The sequence below is a fragment of the Dryas octopetala genome, chromosome 5 (genome assembly GCF_963921425.1).
Source record: "Dryas octopetala chromosome 5, drDryOcto1.1, whole genome shotgun sequence".
Lineage (NCBI taxonomy): Eukaryota > Viridiplantae > Streptophyta > Magnoliopsida > Rosales > Rosaceae > Dryas > Dryas octopetala.
Genome location: NC_141370.1, coordinates 18,759,091 through 18,786,986, shown reverse-complemented (window position 1 = coordinate 18,786,986; position 27,896 = coordinate 18,759,091). Strand labels below are relative to the sequence as shown.

General features: G+C 33.5%; 1 protein-coding gene and 1 long non-coding RNA gene across 2 annotated transcripts; one reads left to right on the top strand and one right to left on the bottom strand.

Moving 5' to 3' along the window:
• The first annotated feature begins 257 nt into the window (after positions 1 to 257).
• Positions 258 to 6,016, top strand: LOC147285282 (uncharacterized). Its single transcript, XR_015122245.1, has 4 exons — positions 258 to 331; positions 497 to 560; positions 5,316 to 5,389; positions 5,907 to 6,016. It is a non-coding gene; the product is annotated as an uncharacterized LOC147285282 (long non-coding RNA).
• LOC147285281 (MADS-box transcription factor 23-like) lies at positions 5,923 to 26,762 on the bottom strand. Its single transcript, XM_086242820.1, is given in 8 exon segments — positions 5,923 to 6,204; positions 6,289 to 6,369; positions 6,452 to 6,493; positions 6,593 to 6,692; positions 10,816 to 10,877; positions 16,932 to 17,010; positions 26,247 to 26,462; positions 26,712 to 26,762. Coding segments are annotated over 7 exon segments (828 nt in total). The 5' UTR covers positions 26,429 to 26,462; positions 26,712 to 26,762.
• Positions 26,763 to 27,896: the final 1,134 nt, after the last annotated feature.

Below are 27,896 nucleotides of genomic sequence, written 5' to 3'. Positions count from 1 at the left end.
TCTCTCCTTCACGCCTCGTTTGCCCCTTCTCTCTCTCTCTCTCTCTCTCTGGTTCTTCAATGGTGACTCACCGCCCTCGCAATTATTCTTCGATCACTGCGTTTCTCAGCCTGCATTCTGCTTCCTTTGCTCCCACCTATTGCTTCTACCTTTCCCGAGCTCCTAATTTTGCTGTTTCTCGACGAATATCTGTTTATCTTCGAGAGCGAGCGGTTTGTTTGGCTGCCGAGAAAACTATGAGAAAATTCGAGAAATTATAACCGTTAAATGAAACTGAGAACTGAGAATCGTGTAACGGACTTCGTCAGCTCCCTACGCGGAGCTAAGCGTCGTAAGCTTCATACTTTTCTTTCACTTTGTGATGTTTTCTAGCTTACCGAATGGAGGCTATGGAGCATTGCGCTGTTTCTGTTACTTATATTGCGAATATATTCAGTGGAACTTGTTCGTAATCTGTATTTTATGTGCTTATTTACTCTTGAATGTTGATTTGCAGGCAATAGTATTATAAAGGAAAGTGATTTGGTTTTGGAGACGCGCCATCGGCTCTCAGCTCAGAGGTAGGATACTGCATCTCATGCCTTTATTTTGATCGGCGATTCTTTCTTTCTACTGTTGCTGTAATACACTGTTCACGCAAATTGCTTTTAACTTGCTTGTCGTCCCTGCTATGTAGACTATTAACTTTAATTTAAACTTTACCTTGTTGAATGCACCCGCTTTTTTCTCGTAACTATGTGAGATTTATGTTTTGTGTTATACTTTTTGGTTTTAGTTTGTAACTTTTAATAGGCTGATGTTCCATTGTTTTTTCTATGTTTTTATGGATTATATTGTTAAAAATACAACATAAATAGCTACTATTGAATCTCATCAATTGGATCTATATATGGTTCCTGTTATTAGAACAGATAAACTCTACAATCTCTCTTTTATTCACGATATGTTTATAAGTAGTTTATATAGTACCATAGGTTTATGGGGTTAACCCTTGACCAAACTGTAAGCCCCCTTCTTATTAGGATAATGGTCCAAGATTTGTTCATTTGTTTTGTTCACATTCCTTTGACCTTAGGTGATGTTTTTGTTTCAATCTCACAACATTTTTGTGCTTGTCTCACTTAAAACTGGATATAATTGGAAATTTTTTTTTTTTGCCTAAGTTTGCCATCATCTTTCCTGCAGTGGGGGTGGTAGTCAAGACCAAGAGAGGATACATTAAGTGAGACAAACACAACAATGTTGTGAACCATAGAGTTCTTTAAGGCATCTATAAATTAGGTACATGTGGCTTGACAAGTGGTAGAGGTAGTGTTGGTGTAAATGATATGGCATGTAGTGATAATGCTTGTTTCAATGGCATGCTTGGTGGTAATAGTGGGGGATGGTATAACCAATATGTGGTGGCATGGTGATGTTACTTGTTAGTATTAACAATCACATTAGTTCATTGGTGGAACTTAGTAGTGTGGTTGCATTGGTTATATTATTATTCTTATAATTGAGGGGGCAATAAAAATGATCTTATAGCTAGATGTATATGGTGCTAATGGTCAAGATGGATGAGGTTTTGTTAGTGTGATGGCACACCATTGTAGCTGTTTTCTCTTCTATTTGATTGAATAGATTATGAATAATTGAAGCTCTATCTTACTTAAAATTGGTCTCTCATCAATCTCATATTTGTAAGAAGTCCTTGAAATAAAAACAATTAGGGGGCGTTTGGTTTCGGTCTGCAGAAAAATATTTCGTTTTACGAAAATGAAAACACATGTAAAATGCGTTTGGAAACTAATCTCAAAAATAGGTTTTAAAAAATCACGGGAAACGATTCTCTTTTGCAATGTAAGTTATGGAAACGGAAAATGGATGTTTTCACTTTTTTGAAGAACATGGGATACAAAATTACAAAATGCGAGATACTCTTCGTACCTCTCCTTGGAACTTTCTGATCTTGGTTTCACTCTTTGGCAGTGTTATTGCTTACCCATCACTTATTTCCATATTCTCAATTGTATTACTTAGCCTTGAATATCTTAGGGCTGCTAATGGAATGCTTTAATAGAAAAATAATTGAGGGATGGAAGTGATGCCAGAATCAGAGATTGAATTCTCACTTCCTTTATTCCACTGTATCTTGCTTCAATGGTTGTCATTATTGTAACATTTTGGTGCACATTTTGGTGGACTATTGTGAATTAGTTTGACAAATGATGGGGAAATTTGGTTTAAGATTCAATTATGTATTTAGAGATGGGTACTCTTGGCCTCTTCTGGTTGAGAATTTGGAAGACTCGATTTTGGGTTTTTGCCCTAATTTGAGTCTAGGTAAGGGTTGAAGACTAGATAATTGTCCTTCTATATGACCTATGCATGTCCATGTGTCCATGTCCCATCTTTGAGCTGTGTATTCCTTTTTTTGTACTTTTTATTTTATTTTATTATTTTGATAGTGCTTTTGATGTATTTCAAACAAAAAGAAATCACATTTGATATACGTTGATAGAAAAAAAAAATTGGTGCGCTCATACTCATTAAAATATCAATTTTGGAGATGAAAACCTAACCCAAAATTTTTAAAAGAAATAGTATGAAAGCTTTTTAATAGGTTTAATAAATAATTTGGTACATTAATTGTTTGTTATGTTATAACATTTGGTGCATTAAAAGATTTATTGCTAAATGCATATTTACTATCAAAATAAATAGGCTTAAATATTTATTATGCAAGACGTAGAATTCTCGATGTGGAATTTTATATTCCCAACATTATTTTTAATCGTACAAATGGTGGATTTTAGGGGACAACATGTTTTTGTAAGTTCAAGTAGCTTTGTTTGGTCAGTTTTTATCAAGATATGTTGTGGAACATGATATGTTGTGGAACATGATATGTTGTGGAACATGATATTTTATGGAGATAAAGCTTGTCTAGATTGGCTTGCTAGAAAGTTGGTGACCTTTACCTTAATGAGCTTATAACTGAGTTGAGCTTGAGCTTGAGCCTTAAAAATAAAACTAAAAAATATTAGTACCTAAAATTTAAATTTATATATTAAAATTTTATTCTAATATATTAAAAATAATAAATATCTAAATATGTTAGCTTGATACACATTGTTGGCCCATTCCTCAGAAGTTTAAGCTTTGTAGGAGTAGTGGTTTAGTGTAGCCACTAGCCAGATATGTGCTGAACAGTTCAGGCTAGCCTAGATCTGTGTAAATCAGCTCTCCCGAAGATTAAACTTACAATTTTTCTGCCACAAGGACTTTCTATTTCCAAAGATTCCGGTCATTCTCGAACATTCTCCGGAGTAGAAATCGTTAATTTCTTACATTGAAAAGGCATGCAAGTTATTGCACACATGCCCTAGACTTTGCAAATTTTTTCTCTTTTGCTTTCTTAAGCAATTTCATTGACTATGAACATTGGAGAGTCCTTGGCAGACACTAAATGGTGTCCCCCTAAGTCCAATAGTCCTTGTTATTTTTTCAGGGATTAGAGACTATTTTCCTTTGTGGAAGATTTGAGCTCCTAGATTGGTGTCACCCTAACTCCAATAGTCTCCTTGTTATTTTTTTCAGGGTTAGAGACTATTTTCTTTGTGGAAGATTTGAGCTCCTAGATTTCCTATCGACTCTTTCCAAATACAACAACATATGTTTACATTTTTTATAAAGGCCTTGCCTTTTGACTGTTAAAATTTTAATGATTTTCTTTTCTTAAACCATTTCCTATGGTTATCTTTTGTGCATCATTTTCTTAAGTCCAGCCAAGTACTTTTTTTGTTTAGGGAAACGACATGCGTTTCTACTATTTACCAGATCTGTTGTTGTTGCCTTTTCTTTTGTATATTATTTTAATTTTTATTGTTGTTTTATGATTGAGTTTTGGAGTTATGCTTTTTAATTCCAAATCTATTATCAGTATTTTCCTCTTCTTTTTAATCTATTGTTCTGACAAGATTTGAGTCGCATATAATTGTAAACCTTACATTATGAATTCTTGAAGCATCTCTAGTTCTTCCTGTATTCATTGCATAAAATTGATGAGCATGCGACCCAACTTAAGATATTTCTCACTTTGGAGATTGGGAATGACAAATAGATATCTAGATGTTTTTTGACCTCAGCATCCTTTTTCCCCTCAAGATCTTTTCTAGAACTTATATTTTCTCATGAGGAGAATGGCAATGACAGGAAGATATCTGGATGATTTTTGGATATCTGAACAGATGACCTCAGCATCCTTTTCTCCCCTCAAGATCTTTTCTAAAACTTAAATTTTCTCACAAGTTAATAAAACTATATTAATATTTAAGAAAAATGAAATGGTTCAGTATCATTTGAACACCCATATTTTTCGTTAGAACATTTTTTCTTGTTTAAGACATGGTGAGAACAAAGGACTCTTTCTTTGCAAGCTCTGCCAGATAGGCCTGAGTAGATACTCAGGTTCATGATCTACCTGATCTCAAGTATAATTTTTTTTCCCCGCTTATCAAAAGTTCCTGAATATCAGATGTGGCATGATTATGTGATCTTCCCTCTCGAAAAAGAAATCTCTCTTTATGTATTGCTATCTTTCTTTAGGACATCCAATATGGGATTGTCTCAATCCATGGAACTCCACTTGTAACTTTATTCATTTCTGCTGCTAGTCATTGTGGCTGAATCTATAATTTGGAAACCAACATTCTGACATTTGGATCTGGTTATGGTAATCCCAATTAGAACTATGTTATTTAAGTAAATAAATACTGTTGTACCACTTCTGATTTTTTGGTGTCTGCAACCTAGGCATGGTATGCTAGTCCTAATTTGATATAAGATTTATTGTTTCATGGTCCTGGCGCCTTAATATTTATGGATTGCACTGCATTATACTTCTATCTGATAAATGAAACATTTTGCTCCCATATATGTCTGTTTTAATCAAAGTTGGTCCAGGATCAAAGATTTGATGGTAACTTGCATTTGAAGAGTTTTGCTTCGACTTTAATCATGTATAATTTTTTCCCACCTGATAACTTAAAAAGTTCAATCCATTTAATTTGAGTTGTCCTAGTTCTAGAGGTGAATTTATTATCATTATCTTGAAGAGTTGTGCATATTATACCTACCTGTATGATGATATTCAGTGAGTCTAAGTGCGTGTAATATCTCTCTCTCTCTCTATTTTGTTGTAATGCATGTATAATTTTTAGTACTCTTCTCTGTCTACGTAAAATATATATTATAGTATATTAAAGATGACTGTCTATGACTAGATAACCCTTGCTTTGCGTGCTTAGCTCTTTATTATTGCAATGCAGAACATTATATTGCAATAAAGACATGAGGTCGTTCTAGATGCTGTCTACATCATATCAAATTGGTGAACAAGAAGGTAAATACCTCACATACCATCTTGTGAAATACTTGAGTAGATTAAAACTAGAATGAAGTTAAGCTGAGATGATTCAACTGTTTTACTTCTCTCTTTATATTATCATCTTTTTAAATCAGCTGCTGCTGTGGACATGTTTTGTTGAACAAATTGACATGCATATGCATATTCCATTATAGTATTTGACAGCATGAATTCAAGTGTCAACCTCAGAGCAAGTTTGTTCATTTCAAGGATGCAGACAGGCTTAGAGATCGCTGAAAGTTGCACAACACTTGAAGCACAATTCAGTTATTCTTTATTATATATAAATCTCATCTTTACATATGCAGTTGGTTTGTTTGATTGTTACTCACACGTCGAATCATTGTTTCAAACCAAGGTCCTTTTGCTGATTGGTCTGCATCTCTTTTACCACATTTCTGTGGTTGTACATAAATTTATATCCATCAGCCTTGTTCTTGATAGAAATCAAATAACATCATCCTAATCTGATGCATCTTCTTTGTTATTGTAGTTGTAATCTGCTGTGGTCATATGGAAACAGATTGATCAACATTTGGAAAATTAAAATTGGTAATCATAATGGACAATGTAGTTTTAGGAAGGAAATTATACCCCAGATTTGTAGCTCTCGCTGGTGTCTTGTACTTTTGCTGCTGTGGCTGGCTAAGCTGGAGATGCACAGGTCCATGTGAGTCCTCTCCAATGCCTAGAACATTTGTCAGAAGGAGATTTCTATTCGCTCCATTCTCGTCCCTTGTTCCATAAACCTGGGATGCAAAACTTTCTGTTGAGGGTGGTTATTAAAAATGCTCAATTTGTTTTAGGTTGGATAATAAATTGATTTTAGCCTTGTGAGGATGGTTGAAGTTTGTGTTAGTTATCAGAACCAGTACCTTATATAATTCCATGTTTTCTTGACGAATTAGGTTTACCTTCTTATACAGCTCGACATTTTCTTGGTGAATCAGGTTCCCCTGCATACAGACGTTGAAATTAGCTACTTAAGTAATAAAGAGGAAAAAGCTGAAAATAGTACCAAAATTTTCCAAGGTTAACCTTTCTGTTTAGTTCTTGTATTTCATCCATTAAAAGCTGGTCCTGCAAAAGTGAAAGTTTTTATCTAATACCATGCACAAACTAGGTAAATAGCTGATTTTCAGAAAATGAGTAATTGCTTAGGGAATGGAAATTTCATACCTTTTTCATTCGGACGCCTCGAAGACTCATTTCCAATTGGTTCTCCAGATTCTGTAAATCTTTCACACTCAGGCCAGAAAGCTCTTCACCCATCATTTGCCTGTAATCATTGAAAGGGGAAACATTATTTATGTCATAAACACAGATTTTGGACATCCTAAATCCAGTAGTGAGGCAGATTTGTGTGATGCATAACTATTTGGTTTTGAGTCTAAACACTTTTGTTGTTGATAATGGCTGTGTTTTCAGAAATACCTAATCCCACCTTGTAAGCTCTTTATGATAGGTTTATATTACAATATAGATTTATCTTGTAGGAGCATAAACATTGTCAATTCCTAAGTGCAAATTCTACAGCTGGTGCATGTGAAAGGTTGTCACTTCATTATGATGTTGTGTACAATCAATCTTCAAATTGTTTATTATATCATCATCGTACAACAATTCTTGCACTACCTTTGGACTGTTGTTATCATCTGAATGTGGTGTGAAATCATGGAATATTTTATTTGCGTCACTGCATTTTATTCACTATTAAGAAATGACTCCACTTCTTATGTATTATGGCTTTTTTTTCACCATTTGATCTTAAACTTGGCAAAATTTAATTATTTAGGGTATAAATCATCATTTAAAACTTATTCCTTGGTTTTAACTCTCATGATTTTGAGTTCCTATTCCTCGGTTAGAATTTAGGTTTTAACTCCCAAGTTTTGGGCTACCGCCCAAAACTCGAGAGTTAAACCTAAAATATAACCTCGAACAATAATTCTATACCCTAAAATATAGAACCCTATACCGCCCAAAACTTGGGAGTTAAAACTTAAAATATAACCTCGAACAATAATTCTATACCCTAAATTATAGAACCCTATACCGCCCAAAACTTGGGAGTTAAAACCTAAAATATAACCTCGAACAATAATTCTATACCCTAAAATATAGAACCCTATACCGCCCAAAACTTGGGAGTTACAACCTAAAATATAATCTTGAACAATAATTCTATACCCTATAATATAGAACCCTATACCGCCCAAAACTTGGGAGTTAAAACCTAAAATATAACCTCGAACAATAATTCTATACCCTAAAATATAGAACCCTATACCCTCCAAGTTGAACCCTGTAACAAATGGCCTAAAAATTGACAAAATGTCATAAAAATACCCATGTCCGTTCTTTAGTTAAAGAACAGACGTCCTGCTGAGAGAATTTGTGTGATGCATAAAGCTAGGTTGATATGAAGTTGACTTATTCTGAAAGGAAAATGCTAATTGTCCCAACACTTTTTCCCAACTTTTGCTACCCAACTTACTTGACATCAATTCATTCCACAGGGTTTATCTTTTCTTTTTTAGTTTTTTATTTTGTTTCTTATAGAGTCCAATGTATGAATGCCATGTAAGTTGGGAAGAAGTGTTGGGAAAAATAGCATGTTCCATTGTGGAAATGTTAAGACTTTTTCTATTTTGGTAGAAGTCCTTAAAATATGATAGTGCACATAATTTTTTTTTATAAGAAACAAAATTTTCATTGAATAGAAGAAGAAATTTACAACACAGTTGACAAGGTGTCCCCTGACAGATCTTCCTTTTAGTCTATGGCTATAACTAGAAAACAACAAACAAAAGTTACAATGACAACAGCATTCCAATCAGAATGAATTGTATGAAGAGACCTATCCCTAAATACAGAGGAAACCAAATCCCACAATGATGTCTAGAATCAACCTCTATCCCACAAATGGTTCCCTCCCTCCTCCCACATTCAAAAAATCTTCTATTCCTCTTCATCCAGACCACCCAAAAGATTGCTAACACAGTACACCTCCCTAGCACCAAACAGTTTTTCATTGGCTGATATGAATTAGATTTGTCCTGAAAATCTTAACTTTGTTTTTTTTTTTTCTCTGTTCTTTTTAGAAGCTCTCAAAATGTGATAGTGAACTGTTTTTATTAGTATGACTAGAGTTTGTAAGGAACATTGAATCTGTTTGATGTTTGATTTTGACAGATTCAATTAGTTCGGGTTTGGTCTTCACTTTGGGCATCTGTTTCCACATAATTTAGGGGTTTATGTTTACAGATGTTTGGTTAATTGGCAAGCTTCTGTGTTAGGTGTTCTGTTTTATTGATCTGTTTTTGCAGAAATCATCCTTATTTTTGCTTTGTTTTAAGTGGTTATCATGTCATGTTGTGTATAAAATTGTTGTTTTGTGTTCTGATTTTTATTGTTACTCTGCAATAAAATTGTGTATTTTTCAAAAAACAAGTTTTGACAGGTTCAATTAGTTTGTAAAGGAACATTACTCTCTTTTTGGCTTTGGCTTTGCTTCTTTATATGCTACTAGTCATGTTGGCTTGAAAAACAAGTACCTGAGATAAAATTGAAACTTATGTCTACGGACATGTGCTGTAATTTGGAAAAACAGAATATTTTTTAATTGTGATTTGTGAACAATTATGGACCTTGCTTAATCAGTATACAATAAGATGTCCTTCACCATCATAAACTTGAACAATATTTGGCCAAAAAAAGTTAAAACAATAAAATGGAAAACAGATGTGGTAAGTTTATCAACAGTGAATGCAAAGTACTGGGGACTTAATGTGTATCCTTAATGAAAGTCTTTTGTAGTTTGAGATTTAGCTATTACTTCCTCTGATAGTTTTTAGACTAGTTAATCCTCTATCTATGATTAATGTATTAGAAAGGAACTACTTTTTCTTTCCCATAAAACTCACTGTAATGCCTTTTTGGGAACTTTATCATAGACTTTTTCTAAATTTATAAAGACAAAACAAAGGTGTTTGATTTATACCTTTTCTCTTAGATCTTCCATATTAATCCCATAAATATTATATTCCATATTTGTTTGTTTTGACAATTAAATTGATCCTCCAATACTGCTATTTCATGTTAACAAGTATGTTATCATTTGCAAATTGTGCACATTGAAGTACATCGTGGAAAGATCCTGTAAATTTTTTAATAACCACTGCAGAAAAGGTTTGGACTTAATTCCAATTCTTCAAGTTTTGTTTTAAATCTATAACCCACTGGCTAAGAACTCTACTTCTAAATCTATAGAAACCATTGAAAGATGATTCCTTTTTTCTCTAAACTGTTCCACTGATCACTTAAGTAAGAAGATAGCTTCCATAATTGTTTGTTCTAGAATAAAATCAAACTTATTTTCCAATACTGTTGTTTCATGTCTTAATTTAGGCTTATCCATACCACCCCTTCAACCAAAGTTTCAGGTTACCAGTCAAATTTTAACTCAAAACAGTTAGGTGGCGTTTGGTTTTCTATTCACATGTTGTTTTCAATTTTTCTTTCTTATTTTATCTATAAATATCACAGATGTAAAAGAAAAAACAGTTTCCTAAAAGGATACCAAACAGACCAATAGTGTTACCCTTAGTATCACCTTTATTCTTTAAGATTGGGTACTTAACCAAGTTCCTTTTTTTGTTTTTTTAATCAGAAACAGAGACACTATTAAAATAAAGTCAGTAAGGTACAATTAGCATCATATTTAGAAGGTCAGACCATACCCATGCCCAATAATTTGCAACCTTCACTAGGAGTTCCATTTAGGTCAATTTTTTCTGCTACATTCATCTTCTTCATAACCTCTTTAACTGTCCATTTAGTGCAGGTCTTGGGACAATTAAACAACAGTTTTGCATCTTAAAAAGTGCATTTTCTGTTGATCTGTTTTTTTCTTTTGAGTTTTGGTGGAACTTTAAAAACGGTGTGTTTTTGGAGAAACTCAAATTTGAAACATCTTATTAGGAAACTGTTTGCTTAGGATTTTAATTAAATTACACTAAGGTCCTTTGAATAATCCAAACAACAAAGAACTTCTTGGTATTAGCACATCTTGAATCCCTCTAAGAACAATAAATGTTGAAATATCACGTATGCAATTGGTGTTAGACTTAGTGTGATATCTCACCTTTACAAAGGTTCTCTTCTCTTTTTTATACAACTTTAGTCAAATGGACTTCTTGGTGAAAGTGGTGTATGATACGTGCATGTTAACATCACATATGTAAGGGGGCATGGCCTTGTGGTTCTCAATAACATGAAATACCCTAGTTGTATTCTGACTATATAATTTGTCATTTGTAATGCATTGTTTCTCTAATGTCAGTGTTTACTGGTTAATATATGATTCAATAAATTCATCATAAAAAGGAAAATGATTATACCTATGGTTTTCCTGCAAGTTTTGAAGTTGTTGCCTCAACATTGCTGCCTCCCTTTGCCATAACTATGAAGTGAAAAAGAACCACCTTTAGTGATAACTATTACAATGAACATATTTAAGTAGAAATTGGCAACTTCAATATAATTGCAATATATATGTAAACAATGCTCTTATTTGTATAAAATGTTCTCAGTAATTAACTATCACAAAGTATTTATTCATATACCAATGTAAACATGCAAGGAAAATAATGAAACGTATATCAAGCTACTTATTCATAGCATCTTTTGAGTACCACCATTAGCTTAATCTACTCGAACTGTAACCTCTTTTGGACCTTGCATTATGCAATTAGGTGATGTACCCTTATATAACTTATAGTGACCATTTCATATTAGCATTATTATCATTGTTATCATTTTAGCATTACTATTGCATGGATAATTCTGTCTGTCAATGACTAATTATTTCTTCTCTATTTTTTTTTTCTTTCTTTTTCTCATTCCTTCTTTGCTCATTAAGGAGATAAACTGATTTTGTAATGTTTACATCTATTCATTGGCACCCGACAAAAAAAGAGAATGATATTTTAGTAAAAAGGATGTTGACTTTGGCATAGATTTCATGGTGAAGAGGTAGTGTTTCTCAAATCTGGTACAAAAAAATATTTCTAGCCTTTATTATCCAATGGCCTTTAAGATTGAGGGAGGTTTTTAGGAGACAATTTCATTAGCTCGAGGGCCTTATATGAAGGAGAGAGAGATTTAGATGCTGCTAATGAGGTGATGGAGAAGCCTAGGATCATGTGGATTGGGGTTTCTTGGATTTTATTTTAGAGGTTAAGGGTTCAGTAAAGGCTGTAGAAAGTAAATTTCTAGGCTTTGATCAATGGGTGTCAGTCTGTCAGAGGAGTATACTTGTTGTTGCTAGGGGTCTTAGGTAGTGTGATCCAGTATCACCACTTTATTTATTTGGTATGTTTTGAGTAGGTTAGTGGAGAGAGCTAAGGAGGGTCTTTTTGTTGGAGGGATGAAGTTGTGGTTTCTCTTGGGTTGCAAAAATGATTCAGAAATTAATGAGATACTTTGTAGGAAGGTTAGGGAGAAGGGAAGAAGAACCATTTGGTGAGTTAGGAGGTGGTGCCACAATCTTGTGATAATGATGGATTAGGGGTGGGTAGTTTGGAGAAAAGAAATTTGGCTTTGTTAAGGAAATGGTTATGAAGTTTTTATGTGGTAAGTGTTTCTGTTGGGCATTTTGTCATTCGAAGAAAGTATGGCCCACATATGAATGGGCGGATTCAAATGTAGTACAGGTTCGAGCTGAGGTCCTTGGTAAGTGATTTTACATAACATTAGTTTGAGCTAAGGGCTGTGGCAACAACCACAGAGTTGTAGACTATACTATGCCTGATCCCTTACATGACATGTTGCCTATTGCGATACCAAATTGGCAGCCTATGCAGCTTTCTGATTTGGCTCATGTTTTGGATATCGGGAAGAGTAATGCAAAGATCTTGGTTTGTTTAATTAAGGAGTTGGATGATTAGATTAGGCTGAAAACTAAAGAGTAAAATGCCAAGTAAAAAGAATTTGCATGGCAAACCAAAAGCTTTCAAGAAAGGGACATGGTGATGATTCACCTACTTACGAATAGGTTTCCAAATGCTTCTTATTCCAAACTTAGTAAAAATGGGGCCTTAATGTATCATGAAGAAGATTGGAGAAAATGCTTATGAAGTTGACTTCCCTCAACATTTAAGCATCCATCATGCATGTAATGTTTCATAGGTGTACCCATACCTGGGGATATGGCGAAGAAGCTATATAATAGACTTAAACCTTTAAGGCTAGTTTCCTCGGAAAAGGATTGATGCAACCTATCAACAACACTTTTTGATATGGACTAGTGTCTTTAGAGAATAGGAAGAATCATTAGTGAGTAATTTTTTAAAAGGGACAACACCCATAGTCTAGGCAAGTTAGCTCTTCCAAAAAATAACATATCATCTTTTATCATAGTTTAGTGGTGTTCTTCAACATTTTAGGTTTGACATTGTGGTGTAAAACGGGCTGGGATGACATTATTAGAACAAAATGGGTCGAGCTGGCATGAGCACAACACAAGTATACGTGCCATGTCTAACCGCATTTCTACTCCATCAGACATGACATGAGCACACACAAAATGGAGTTGCAAAACCCATTGGACATTTTTCTTTTAAACATTTCGACAAACAAATTCAAGTCTTCTAACAAGACATTCCTAACATTTAATTATAGGGAAAGAAATATAAGTTTAAAAGCCTAAGACTAAAAGAAAACAGGTATGTGCGCTCGAGCCATCCGTGTTGGACCTAGGTCTTAGCTATCTAGATATGACATGACAGAAGTAGGATGGCAAAATTCCCCATGGGTTAGGGTCCGTGTGGGTCCCGCCTTAATAGGGCTGGGATGGGGATAGCACACCCCGCCCCACTGACCGGTTTAATTTTTGAAATATAAATAAGTATAATATACATATATGTTTTCATATTAAATTTCCAATTTTTAGCTTTAATTTTTGTTTGTTTTATAAGTTAGTGTTTATAACTTGTAGTTTTATGTTGTTATATTAGTATATATTATCTTAAGTGTATTTTTGTGCACTATATTTATATATTTGTGATGAATTTCATCATTTTAATAGGAAAAGAAAATAATTCAGAAAGGTTGGGTCCTCGAACGAATACCCGATGGGGCGGGGATGGGATGGAAATGGCAACCCCCCCACGCTCCCCGCCCCGCTGCCATCAGAATGATTATTTACTCGGCACAAAGCCCGAATGGGCTCAATTTAAATGTGCCAAACATGGCACGATTCATTTGACCCCTCTAGTCTAATGGTGTTCACAGTATCATCAGTCCTTTACTTATTGTGTAAAGGTGACAATACTGTTCTTACTTTATATCAATTGGGAGTCACCCTTTTTCAAATTTTTCCTTCGTCTTTATAGCTTATCATCCTCTCACAATGCATCATTGCTACTATGCCTCTATTAACTATCTTTGGAATTTGAAAGATAAGGAAGTATGCAGCTTTCTTCTGTACTATCCTTTATTGAAAATTTCTCTTTTCATTCGCACAGGTTGGATAGAAGATCTTCGCAACTTAAGTCTTTAGGATTCTTCTCTTGTAAATAATATTTTAATTGTTGTTTGACAAATCACCTTTACATATTTCCAAACTTTTCGCCGTGATTTTAAAAAGTGTCTAGTATGGTACAGGTTCTAGCTTGGACCATTCCTTATGGATGGTTTGGCACTTCTGTCCAATCCAAAAAAGAAGGTCTAGCATTTGTGTATCATGTGCAAAAGTGAGGTTGGAAGTATTGACCATCTTTTTCTTCACTTCAATTGCTTTAAGGTTTTGGCATAAACTATTTTTTAGAAGGTTGAATTGGGCTGTTTCTTCTTCATGTGTTGCATTGTTCATTGAGATACAAAGTTCTTTTAGAGGAGGGGAAAAGGTGTCTTTTTTGTGGAATTGTACTGTGATGATCTTTTTGGTTTTTTGGGTGGCGTCTTCGCGGGCATTTTACAGTGAGTATATTTCTCATAAGTACTTTACACTGAACATATTAGACATGGAAATGCTTTGTTTGTTCTATGAAAAAACATTTCGGTACTAATCACTGTTCTTGAACAAAGATGTGGAACTGAATGTTGATAACATTGTGGATTTTTCTAATTAGTGCAATACAAATTTGCATTAACAGATGTTTCTACTGACAAGAAAAATCCAGGGATGGGAGTGGTTGGAGTTATTGCCAAGATTAAGTGTTTTGGCACAGGCATGCACATAGAGGGCTTTTGTATGGACATAGACCTTGATTTATGTGATCAAGGACAAAAGGAGAGTTCACTAATATGTCATTGTTTCCTAGTCCTAATGTTTATTGATTTCGTTACCCCTATATGCACTGCTTTAAATATAACTTATTATAGGGAAAAGGAAAGTGGAACTGGAAAAATCCTCAGAGTGAGATTTTTACTGCGTCTGGGATGAGTCTTACCAGCGATCGCATTTCGAGCCTTGTACAGAGCTCCATGCTTGAGTTGAAACACCTCAAATTAAGAAGAGATTCCCTGGAAATGGAAAGCAGATTTCTTATTATCGAAACAACTTCACACATATGGGAACAGGCGTATTTGACGCATTGTCTTAGCAATAACCTCTGGTCCCATTGTTTCTGAACTTGGGAGGTTATTCGTCTTTGCTCCTCGGTTCCACCATTTTGTTTAGGATTAATGCCTGAACTTCCAAGAAATTACAACTTTGTTGTTATGATCTGTCAAGATGAACGAACTATCCTTTAATGGAAATAGTTTGAAAGCTGTGCAGCTATAGGAGCTTCGTCTTTATGTTGCATGTGTTGATTTCGGGACTGCTTTTTCCTTCTGCAATTGCAAATGAAGGGCATCATGGCTTGGGCTGATGAAACAACATTAAATTCTGAATCGACTTTGTCAATCTAGTTCGTCCATTATCTTCCTGCTATCTTAATTGTTTTTTTCAGGCTTTTCATTGATGAGGCAAGAATGAAGGAAAATAACCCACTTCTTGAATCGTCTCTACCTACAGGTCACGACCAAGCCATCAAGGTTGAAGTGGTTCAAAAGTATGATTGTATCTTTTGGCTCATGTAGGAGACATGCACATTGAATTGATGATTAGTTATGCATGGAAGTCCTGTGTTATCACAGTTTTTCTTTCTGTGGCCAACCCTTGATCATGACTTCACATGGAAATGACTTTGTTGAAGAAGGTGAAATTTATTCAACAAGCTGGAAGGAATAAGTGTGCAAAAACTTTCTAGACGTATCCTGTTTTCGACAGTTTTTGTTGCCCGTGTAAAATCCCTTTTGAACATCTATTGATCAGAATAATTTATGTTTTGACTTTCTGATGGTATTTTCTATTTATTCTGAATGGAATTTGCCATGTTTATACACATGGACTCCCAATCACTTTTTATTTCTGTTTTGTCATCTGTTTTACCATGTTATTATTCAATGAATAGCACATTTGGTGTTTTGCTCAAAATTGAAAAGCATATATTATATTTTCAGTTGTCAATGTTGAAGTTTTACCAGTTAACATTTTATGGGGTGCTTCATGAAATTCTTAATTAATTAGACATTTCGAATTTAGAAACTCCTTGTTAAATATTTTGATCTGTCAATCATATGCTTTTGTTATGTTTATTAATAATCTGTGCATATTTATTTCTTAGGATGAGTGAGCATTCAGTTTCATTTAAGCGCGTAGACATTATTACGAGCAGTAGAAGTTTGTATGCCTATGTGGGAGAGCTAGCATGAAAATTACCACAGAAATTATACTGTGGGTGAAACTCATCATGTTCCAAGGGGGATCACTTGAACCATTATATGAAGGCTTTGCCTCAGATGATATGTGTTCCAGCTTCCAGCTTGCAACCATGAATTCAGGTTGTGCAAGGAAATTAGTGTTTCTTTGTCAAGTTTAATATCTGTGCTCTTTTTAATTTACCTCACAGGTATGAACCAGTTTTGTATGTGTTTTTCCTGAAAATCAGCCACCATTGACATGGTATTCTTTATATTTGAGAATAAGCTAAATGTATTTGTATCATTGTATGCTCCTTTGCAAGTTGAACTCAATGACTAAAATGTAATGCCAGTAATCTTTAGCTTTCCTACAAATTTGTGAAGTGACTGCTGTGCTTTATTAAAATTCTTGGTACTAACATTTTGATGCATGTCTGCATATTTGATTCCTTATTATCTAACAGTACAGTCAAACTTTCTCATAACACCTTTTTCTGATGCTATCTTAATCATAGGAAAACAAAATAGTTTCTTCTGGACCCAGCAATTAAACCCAAACGGAAAACAGTTTTGGGCATGTTGATCCTTGCATCCTGAATTAATATCTTTGCTTTCAAAGATGCAAGAGTTCTTTAGAAACTAGTTTATTGTCAATGCTATAATATGTAGAGAGTGTATATGCACTGAAGAATACTCATTAGTTAAAATATGCCTTGAAGATAAACTTATGAATAAAAAACAGCAGGACTTGGAACTGAAGAAATACCTTAATCTCAGAAGTCGGGTTCTCAAATTGATGGTGCTCCTCTTTTGCTTTGTTGTAGCGTTCAATTACTGATTTTATGCTGGTAAAGAAGATTCATTTATATCAGAGATACTTATTTCTTTTGGTGAGCTTAGCACAAAGGAAATTTAGAACACATTCTCAATAATCTGCACATGGACATGTAACAAAAGAAAATTGACATATCATCGCAACATTCTAGACTACAACCTTGTAATCTATTTCCTTGGAAGTAATATATATTGTTAGCTATAATATCTGATGAAGCTGTGGTTTTCAGATCTGCAAGCGTCTAAATTGTTGAAGCAGGAACCTAGAGATAAGTATCTGTTTCCCTTCCAGCAATCAGCTTTGTTTGAGAAGTTACACTCTAAATTCAGTTAAGTTTGGTACATTAGACATGAGTCATTTCATGGAAACTGAAGATGTACCATATGAACTACTATTAATTTTCTCAAACAACTTTGTATTTCTCCGTTTTTCTTGTGAATTGCCTGCCAAATGTAGCAAGTTTCAGTCATTTGCATATCAAGAATTTCTGATACATATAGATAAATCCCGTCTATGGAATTGCATATTTTATCAATGATCTGAGGGGTCTGTAGTCATATTTACAAGAGCTTCCTATTTTCTGAACTCTGTTCTAGTTATCATCAGTTTTCAAGTATTTCGCTTTTCTACATCCTGTAGTGCCTACATAGATAGCAGCAGGGGAGTTTATCAGGTTAAAGTTCAAAGCTTCTTTTATGCCAACGACATGTTTAACTTTCATTCTATAAATCATTAATTAGGGTTCCAAATTACACTGGACCTTTGGTTCCCTGTAATAGCAAAGCTGCTGTCTCGATTTAAATGGACAAATTTCTTTTAGGCATATCAACTCTAGTATATACCAAGTGAGGTTACTTGGAAAGTCCTATTCTATTCAGATACATATATATAATATATGTTATAGAAACACATTTGCCTTGAGACTATATAGTGATAGATCAAAATATTCTTAATGATATTTGAGGAGTTAACCTTAATATGAGAATCAAAACTCAGATGGGGCAAGATGCCAAGAACATGCTTAACATTGACATCTGTATATAGGGCTACTTGGGGATTCAAGAGCATCAAGATTAAAGACGGAGCTATGAGGTAGTCAGTACGATTAAAATTGGGTCAAGATTTCACTGGTTGCAAGAGTAGTTCAATTTTAGGTTAGGGTTTAGGATTAGTTTCTTGGCTAGACATAGGTGTAGGGTCTTGTTGTGTTTCAGTAATTTGAGAATTGACCGAACAGGATTAGTTGGGACCGGAGAAGACACATTATCAAAAGAGGACAATGAGGCAAGAAGGCATATGATATTTAGGCCTGGAAACAACTTTAGGATGAAGGATTAAACGGAAAATGCATTACATGAAAGGTTGGGATGAAGAGGTATAACAAATAAAGGGAATAAAGATGCATCAACAAGGGGAATTACAAATTGAGATAGGAACTTATAATAAAAACACTAAATTAAGGTTGGGATAAAGAGGTATAAGTTGTATAACCCATAAAGGGTCAAAGACAGGAGTCTTAAGGAAGTAGAATTAAAAAGGGCCAAACAGTAATGCCGATTAACGATGAAAATTGGTCGTCTTGGGAGTGTGTTTTTTTTTTTTTTTTTTCAGAAGTGTGTTTGCTGGTAGTTCTCTTCTAAAAGCTTTAAAAAGTGCTTCTATAAGCTATTCATGTCCAACGCTGTCAAAAACGTTTTTGACTAATATGAAATCATTTTTATGCCTTCTAAAAGCACTACTAAACAAACCTCCATTCAACCCCTGTAATATAGATGCAGATTGCAGTTACATCGCTAACTAGTTTGTGTGCAACAAGGGAATTTAAATCTCACTCAATGGTCATTATTACTCTCTCAATTTCCATTAGAGTGGTCTTAGGTTCATTCTCAAACAGTGCATAGCTGTACCTAATCCTCCAAGATGGAGTGAACTTCCAATGCAAGAGGGAACTTGGAAGATGATAGTCATTTCAGGTTTTTACAAATTCTTACAATTTTCTTTGTTTTTAATGATCTTGTCGACTTCTCAAGTTTCTGACCACTTTTAAAGACTTATAACAACATTCGTACAATTATATATTGAATATTATCTATAAAACTCTAGTGGAAGAAGAGTTGAAAAAATCCCTAGAGTTTTGTACTTAACTTTGATCTCGAACGTACACAAAAGTTACCTTTTAATAAAGGTCAGTGCTATTTCGACCACTCTATTTTAAAATTTCAATTTTACCCTTAAAACAAAAAATTTTAATTTTGTTCGTCGGGTCATTCGACAGTTATCTACTGAAATATTTATGGTTATTCGACAGTTATCTACTGAACATTGGTGGATTAAATGGAAATGAAAAAGACATTCGACAGTTATCTGCCGAAATATTTGTATTTATTCGACACTTATCTGCCGAACATTGGTGGATGTTTCGGTAGATGACCACTGAATGAATCTGGGTGATTTCATCATGTTTTTGCAATAAAGGATAAAATAAGAAAAAAGTTGGACAAAATATGTTAGGGTGGTCAACTCAGCAGCTAAGAGTGGTCTGCATAGCCTCACTCTTTAATAAATTCTTATAAGTTAAGTGATGACTTGACCATCTCTATTTTTCTTTTTTTAATCTAGAGGAGGGTGATTCGAACTTATGACATTTTCTAATATTGATAAAAGAAATACTACTAAACTATTATCTAGTTGGTAACCATCTCTAAATTTCTATAGGATATCTTATAGTCCCAATTGATTATGGTAAGTCTAAATTTGATTTTATCTAAATCCATCAAGTTTTGTATTGACTTCATGCTTATTAATGTTTCTTTATAGACACTAAACCCTATGCACATGCTTTGTGTTAGGGGTGCTTGCTTGTTCTTTGTTTTTTTTTTTTCTTTGAAATCTTGATAGGGGGTGTTTGTTGATTCGAAACAGTCAATTTTTTGCAAATTTGTACACAATTCAATATAGATTAGATTGTGGATTTTACAATCAAGTCTAATTTGAGATTAGGATCCAATTAAATGTGAATTCAAATGATTGTATGATCCGGTTTCTTAGTTAAGGAAAAAAGAAATACTGAAATACCAAAATTATCATCAAATCAAATATAATCACACATTTTTAACAAAATTACATGTCAAATGAAGATTGTATGGGTACCAAAATATTATCATAGGATTTAGATTACTTATTATTTCTACAGTTTCAAATGCTTAGAAAAAGTATGAACCCAACTATATTCTATTGGGATTTGGATCCTCTCTGCTAATTCCTTATGTGTTAATCTCATACTAATCAATTAAAACTGTGTTGTTTTAAGTATAGGCTCATGATCGGAACCATTTAGTTTTTAGATTATTCTTTAAAAATCATCTCTGCGAGAAATCAATCAAATTGAAAATCGTTTAGTCATGTAAATATTATTGAACAAACAAACACGAGTTACTAGTTACTAAAACCGTATGTTTATTTTATAATAGTTACATGACCAAATTAGATTTGATTTCATTGGGTTTTTATGAGAAAATTCACCATCCAATTCAATATGTCGGTTTTTTAACTTAGAGATCTAAACTAATTCAAAGTCATTGAAAACAATAAAATTGGAATGGATGGATTTAATACACTTTTGTGTATGTGTGACAAAAATATTTACACAAGAGGTGAAATAGTGAACAATAGTTATAATTCTTTTTTCTATTAAAAAAATAAAATAGAATGAAACTATTTCATAAAATATTCACTAAAACTAAAATGTGACAAAATGTTCATCAAAATTGAAATGTGAAACTGTAACTAAAAATAAATCTGAAATCGATTACTATAACTGAAACTAAAATTGATCACTGAAATTGAAATTGATTTACTAAAACTGAAATTCATAAATATAACAAATTAAAAAACAAAACGAAATAATAAACAAAGAGAGAGATCAAAGAAAAAAAAAAAACATATCTACAAAGCATCTCTACTCACATCACAAAATCAGGCCCAAAAACAAGATTGAAGATCGCAAATCGAAGATCTAAAGCTCATGATCTCTAAACAGTGATCTCCAAATCAAGATCGGAGAATCTACATCCTGGGATTCTCTAGGTGGTTGTAGACTAGTGATTTAGTTTTCTTAGTTTATCGAGTCTCTCTCTTGATCGGGGTCAGTTTTTAGTTTTAATTTGTCGTTGTTTAAGATTTTTCTTTGACTAATTGTCAATAGAGATGAACTTTGGTCGGTATTTTTTTTAGTTGATATTATGTTTGAAGTCTTTTTGTTTTGTTTTGTTTTTTTATTTGAGAGAATGATTTGAACTTGGAATCCTTCTAATATCCGCGTGACAAAACCAATGTTGAGTAGACTTCGGGTTGTTTTTTTTTTTCTCTGAAAAGGCCCGGCCTAAGGCTGTGTATTGATTAAACTTCGGGTTGTTAAATAACCTATAAGGCAGTGGATGCGTTCAAAACTTTATATTGAGACAAAAAGATTAAAAGAAAAGACTTTTTTGCTTTAAAAGATAATAGAGATTCAAAATTCTTAATTGGATCATTTTCATACAAGTTCAAATCAGATGTCTTAAAAGACCAAACGACCCAACACAGAATAAAATATTTCAAACGGATTTTAGTTTTAAGTTGCTAATAGTTTGACATATATGGATAGCCAATCAACCCACTACGTACTAAGTGCCCGTTTGGTTCAAGTTTTGGAGGCTTAAAAATGAGAAATTAATTTCATTATCATATTTGGTAAACACAGGGAAAAGAAATCAATTTATGTTCCAATAGAATCTGATGCCCTTTTTGAGGGAAAAATGAAACCCTTATTGGAGCAATGAAATTGATTTCTCCCCTTTTGGAAAAGCATTTATTGCTTCTTTTTTGACAAAACTAAATCTGTTATTATTTCAAAATAAATAATATATTAGAGTACAATTGGAAAAATGACCAAATACAGCATTTATTGCTTTCAATTCCTAGTTTATTTTCCCAAACTTACCAAACACAGGAAAGGAAATTTCACATTCATTTCTCTTTGCAAAATGCAAAAGAATTGATTTATTGAGAAATCAATTCCGTGAACCAAACGTGCCTTAAGTGTTACTCACTTATATATGCCTTACTACTTACTATACTCAATTACATTTGACAATAACATTAATACGATAGTTATACAAATGTTTGTAAAGATATAACCATGAGGATCTTGAGTGTTCAAACCGGGGATCTAACGTATCATAATTGGAAGAATGTTATTAATATTATATTCTACTAATATAAATATATTGTTCAATAATATTTTTACATATTAAATTTGATATAAGTGTATTAATTACACCCAATAATTTTTCAAACGAGCCCAATAATTTTTCCAAACGCAAACGGGGGAGAATTTCATGTATATAAATTCCACCTCAAATAAGAATAGGTTGGATTAGGGTTTATAAAGGTCGGGTAGGTAGTACCACTAACCAGCTAATTTTTTCATGACTTGTTATTTCTGATTGTTCTCTCTCCACAATATTAAAGAAATCTTAACTTTGAATTGTTTCTCTCCGAATTTTTTTTTTTAAATCGCTTTTAGTATACATTAATGACAAGCTTTTAGTATTACCAAAACCACACAAAAATTAACCGTAGAAATCAAGACACTTCCGTATCTTAAACATCAGTCATTGCTTGTATCAATCCCTCATCCTTGGAGAAAACCTTAACATTGAGTTTGGTATTGTCACGGACTTCTTTGAGTTACTGACGTAGGAAATTTCTATTGGGAACCCCCAATTCTCTTAATGAGAATAGCTACAGTACGGATGCGGGTATTGTAACAGACAGATCCAATGGTGGAAAACCTACACCAGATGATAGAAAAGTGAACTCATTTAAATTCAAGCTATACCTCTGCATCCAAAAGGTAGAATTTCCCTTTACTTAATATACCCCTCATCTTTTTCCTTTTAAACTCTAAAACACAATTCTAGCCCTTGAACAAAATAAAACAAGATATATATATATATATATGCCCCTTCCATTGAGGCCAGAATCTCTTGTGGGATTCACTCTATATTGTATTTTGATGATCGGAACCGTTTATTTTTTTAAGCTTCATTAAATGATCGTCTTTGCAAATAATTTGGTAAACCGAAACCATTTGACCGTTGATTAAATAGTCACAATTTTAAGTGTTTATCAAAAACATTTTGTTTGTCGATCTATTTATTTTATAAAAATTAAATATCTTAATGTTTTCCGATTTATCTAATTTTTTACATAGATAATCTTGAAATAAATCTACAAAATAGATGATTCGGATTGTTGAAATTGTATCGAATGGGCTTTATAATGGATCCCTTAAATAAAATTATTTAAGAGATCCCTCAATAGAATTGACATATATATATATAGGAGTGTTTTAAAACTAACTGATTAGTAAGTTAATACGAAGCTAACCATGCTTTTAAGGCCACCACATAACTAATCTTATAATCCGAACCGTTCAATTTTTAGACCATACTTAGAAGATCATTATTGCAAAAAAATCAACTAAATCGGAAATTATTTAGTCATTTAATTGTGATCAAATAAATAGACGATCACTGATTTCGATAAAAGCATATAAATGATTGTTATTATAATCAAATGGCTAAATGACTTTCAATTTTAGAAATTTTTTACAGAGATAATCTTTGAAGTATGGCCTAAAAAATGGACGGTTCAGATTTTGAAATTACATTGTGCAGTAGGCCCAACATAGTAGTTAGTTTTGTATTAACTTACTAACTAATTAGCTTTACAGCATTTTTGTATTAACATGGTGGTTAGATATATATATATATCTCAATAGCCACTCTTCTCCCTCTTGACCACCCTCACCAGCGGCCTAACCTCCTCTCTCTCTCTCTCTCTCTCTCTCTCTCTCTCTCTCTCTCTCTCTCTCTCTCTCTCTCTCTCTCCCTCCCCCTCCCTCCCCCTCCCTCCCTCCCTCCCTTTGCAAACTACCTCACCGAAGCCAAAGGGAAGCCAGTCAGGAACCTTTTGGCACCCGTAAGGGAGTTTGCAAATGGGAAATGAAATATAGAGAAAAAGAGAGAAAGGGTGGTCAGGGGAGAGGAGAAGGGCGCTGCCCGTGGTGGAGAGGGGAGAGGAATTTGTTTATTTGTTTGTTTTTTTATCGTTTTAGTAAAGTTGAAAATTATAGGTGATATAGAAAGGAAATTGGGCAGCCGTGTTTCTTTTTTTGAACCAAGTTCTTTACTAACTCCTTTTTTTGTTACAATTTAATAACTTTATTTGATAACTTTTACCAATCATGGAAGAAACAAGGAATTGCATGTTTTGTTATCCAGTATGGCGTTGGATGTGGATATATGTGTACTTCAAGGTTTAAATTTACCGGCCACCATCGATCTCTTGGGAGACTAGATTTTCACAACTACCTCAATTAATGAAATCATTACAAAGTCGACCATGAGGTGAACATTCTGTTTTATAGTTGATGTTAATTGCGTTGCCTAATACTTTCAAGAGCTTTTGGTGATCAACGTGGACCATCGTACAACCAAATTTGGGAGACCTTAATCTTCATATCTAGACCACAATTGCACACGACGGAGCCACCCCAGTGAGATATTCAAATATTAACAAATAAATATGAGGAGAAGGAGAATCCAAGAAAGAAACTCCTAAGTCTAAACTCAAAAGTCCATAACACTTGCAAAGTGTTTTTCCCGGTTAAAGAAAAAAAACACTAAAATTGTGTGTGGGGGGATTTGGATTACAAGATATATACTACTTTTATCCTAAACTTTAGACGATTATTCTGTATGGTTTAAACTTGTCTAAAACATTAGGAGCTCTCACAAAATACGGATTTTATAATACTCTACTCAAATGTATACTTTAGATTATTTTAAAAAAAAAAAAAAAGGAGGAAGCTTTTATATAGCTTTGACAAAGAGCAATCTGTTGACAAAATAATCTTGTGGGAGTTGGGGTCCCAAGTCTTCATATGAAAATATTGCATGTTCCAACCAATGTTTAAGAAAGCAGAAAATAACAATTAAGAAAATTTTCTTTGGGAAAAACGATTATGGTATATATATATGAACCTTCAACTAAATAGCAACTTTTTTAAAGAGTTGTGAGTTTGAAAGTACTGCATGCCTCAAAACTTGATCTACATGGTCCAACTGGAGTTTTGAAATTCTATTTAATATATTAATTCAAATCGTTTAATTAGATGCTAAGCTTTAATTAGAAACAATTACTAATTTCTATCTAAATGATTTAAGCAATAACCTCTTGTATGTGTAGTGGAGAATAAGTAATGTTATAATGCCAAGGTCTTATTTCTTTCTCACTGAATTCGGTAATAGATGAGTAATTCTAAATAATTCAAAATCAAAGGTTGAATCTTTCAGAAAGAGATGGGACATTTTTTTTTTGAAATGATTTGGTGGGTTAGGGCTAATTAAGCATTATAGAACTAGAAAATGTGTAAGTTGATGTGACAAAACTATAATATAGTTAATATTACAAATATTTCTTGAAATTTTATATACATGCAGTACGTGATTACAAACATTTCTTATAGTCCATAAAATAAAAAAAATAAAAAAAACATTTCTTATAAAGCCGAGCTCTCTAGTTTGCGTATTTTCAATAAAATTTATATACATCAATAGTATATGAAACACCTTAGCAAAATTATCAATTATTTGGGGTTTACAATTGTGGTGATAGAATACTTACGTACATCCAAGCCTTAAGCTTTCTTTGAACACAAGAAAAAAAAAAAAAAAAAAAAAACAAGAAATTTAGTTGTATATGTGAATAGTGTAAATGTATAGTATGGTATACAGAACAGGGTTAGTGAGAAGTTAAGTTTAGAGAAGAGATAGAACAATCGGTTACACAATATGGGATAATAATCTCTTTCCCTAGTCTTATTGTATGCTAATTTATGTACACTCTCAAGCTAGTATATATCAACAAAATCTATTCCCTAGTCTTATTCAACATCTTGTCAACAATGCTGCACAACAACTAGCCATGCATCCATTCCTTGAAAAACAACATTAATTTCTTACTGAATTACCAACAAAAATTAACATTCCACGTATATATGGCAGTGAATTAGGTGAATACACATGGATCCCAACTCTGAAGCTAATTAGAATGAATGCCATATCAATATCAATTAAGGACTAGAAATAGAAGTAAATTAATAAATTAAAGATGTTAATTAGGACATGGAGGTCTGACCTCGAGCTTGCAAAATCGTAGAGCTTGCCGGTGCTGGAGAAGATCATGACTCCAACCTCCGCGTCGCAGAGGATCGCCAGCTCCTTGGCCTTCTTCAGCAGCCCATTCCTCCGCTTCGAAAACGTCACCTGCCTGCTCGTCGAATTGTCAATCCTCCTTATCACAATCTTACCCCTTCCCATCACCTTGGAAATCTAGGTTTCCTTTTCAACTGAGCTACACCAAAAATCTAAATTAATTAATTCAACTCCAACAAAATATATCAGCTAGCTCTGTCATTTTTTTTTTTTTTTCCGATCAGTTCAAGATCGGATACACAAGCTAGGAACAAAATGATGGATTAGAAAAACAAATTTTCCAAGAAAGAGGGAGAGAGAATCTGAAACAAATTAAAGATGAGGAAATTAAAATTAAACATTTCCGAGAAAAAATAGAAAAAGAAATAAAAAAGGAAATTAAACTTACTTGGTACAGCTTTAAGTAATGGAGACAAACCGAGGTTTCACAAAAATAGCTTTGGCTGTACTGATGATTCACATCAGCAGAAAGCTATATAAGGAAAGTGTACCTGAGCGCAGCGAAACCGCTATCTTTTCGCGTACAAAACCACCAGTGGTTTTCATGGTTCGGGACACGTGGACCAATTGGGTGCTCCGACGTCGAATTTTTAATAGGTTTGGAAAGCGAGCCGCCCCTCATATAGATCACCGACACGTGGGCCTACGAATACGTACACCGTAGTTCCTATTTTTGGGAATTTGACCTTTTTCAAAAATTAGAAAAAAAAAAAGGTGGCAGACAGAATTGTCCTCTCAGGTTTACGGAAATTACCCGTTGTGTCCTCTCCAGGAGAGATGCTAGACTGACATGAGGCTGAGGCTGTCAGGCCTGTCATTTTATTTGACTATTTCGTTTTTACGCGCGGTTTCCTTCTAAGACTGAGCTTTCTCTAAACAAGAAAGGGATATTATTATACATATTTGCTTACATATTGGGACCTTTCCACAAAGAGATAGGGTGGGCAAGGTCTACCCCATTTTGGATTTTCCCAAAATAAATTAACGCAAGTTGGTACTTTTTGGGCACAATAATAATTAATAGTGGATTAACTTTCCTAATGGGGTCAGAAATGGGCTCACCAAAGAAGCAAATTGCTAAAAGGCAATGCTAATGTTGCCATGTTGGGTAGGCAAATGCTCATGTCAGTCCCCATATAGGCATATACGTGTTGACGTATGACAAAAGTAAAATTAAACTATTGTGTACTAACAATAATGTATGCGTATTGTGTTGGCACAAGAGTGCACAACGTACATTATAATTTTTCTCATCTCCTTTTCTTTCAATTACTTTCCTACATTTTCTCACTTTTTTGTCATATATAATTATTTTCAGTTTTTTTATAACAATAACCATCTTTCGGTAATGTGCGAGTGTCATGGCCCCGACAACAAAATAAAATTAACAAAGCAAAAACCTTGGTTTATAAGTACTGAACATATCATCGATCATTTAAAATATCAATAACGAACTAGGGGAGAATTTAACACCATTTGGGTTTTGACATTTATGTATTTAAAGTTAATAATTATATAATTAGTGAAAGTTAATTGAATACATATTTAGTAAGTATTAAAAGTATTAAAAAAT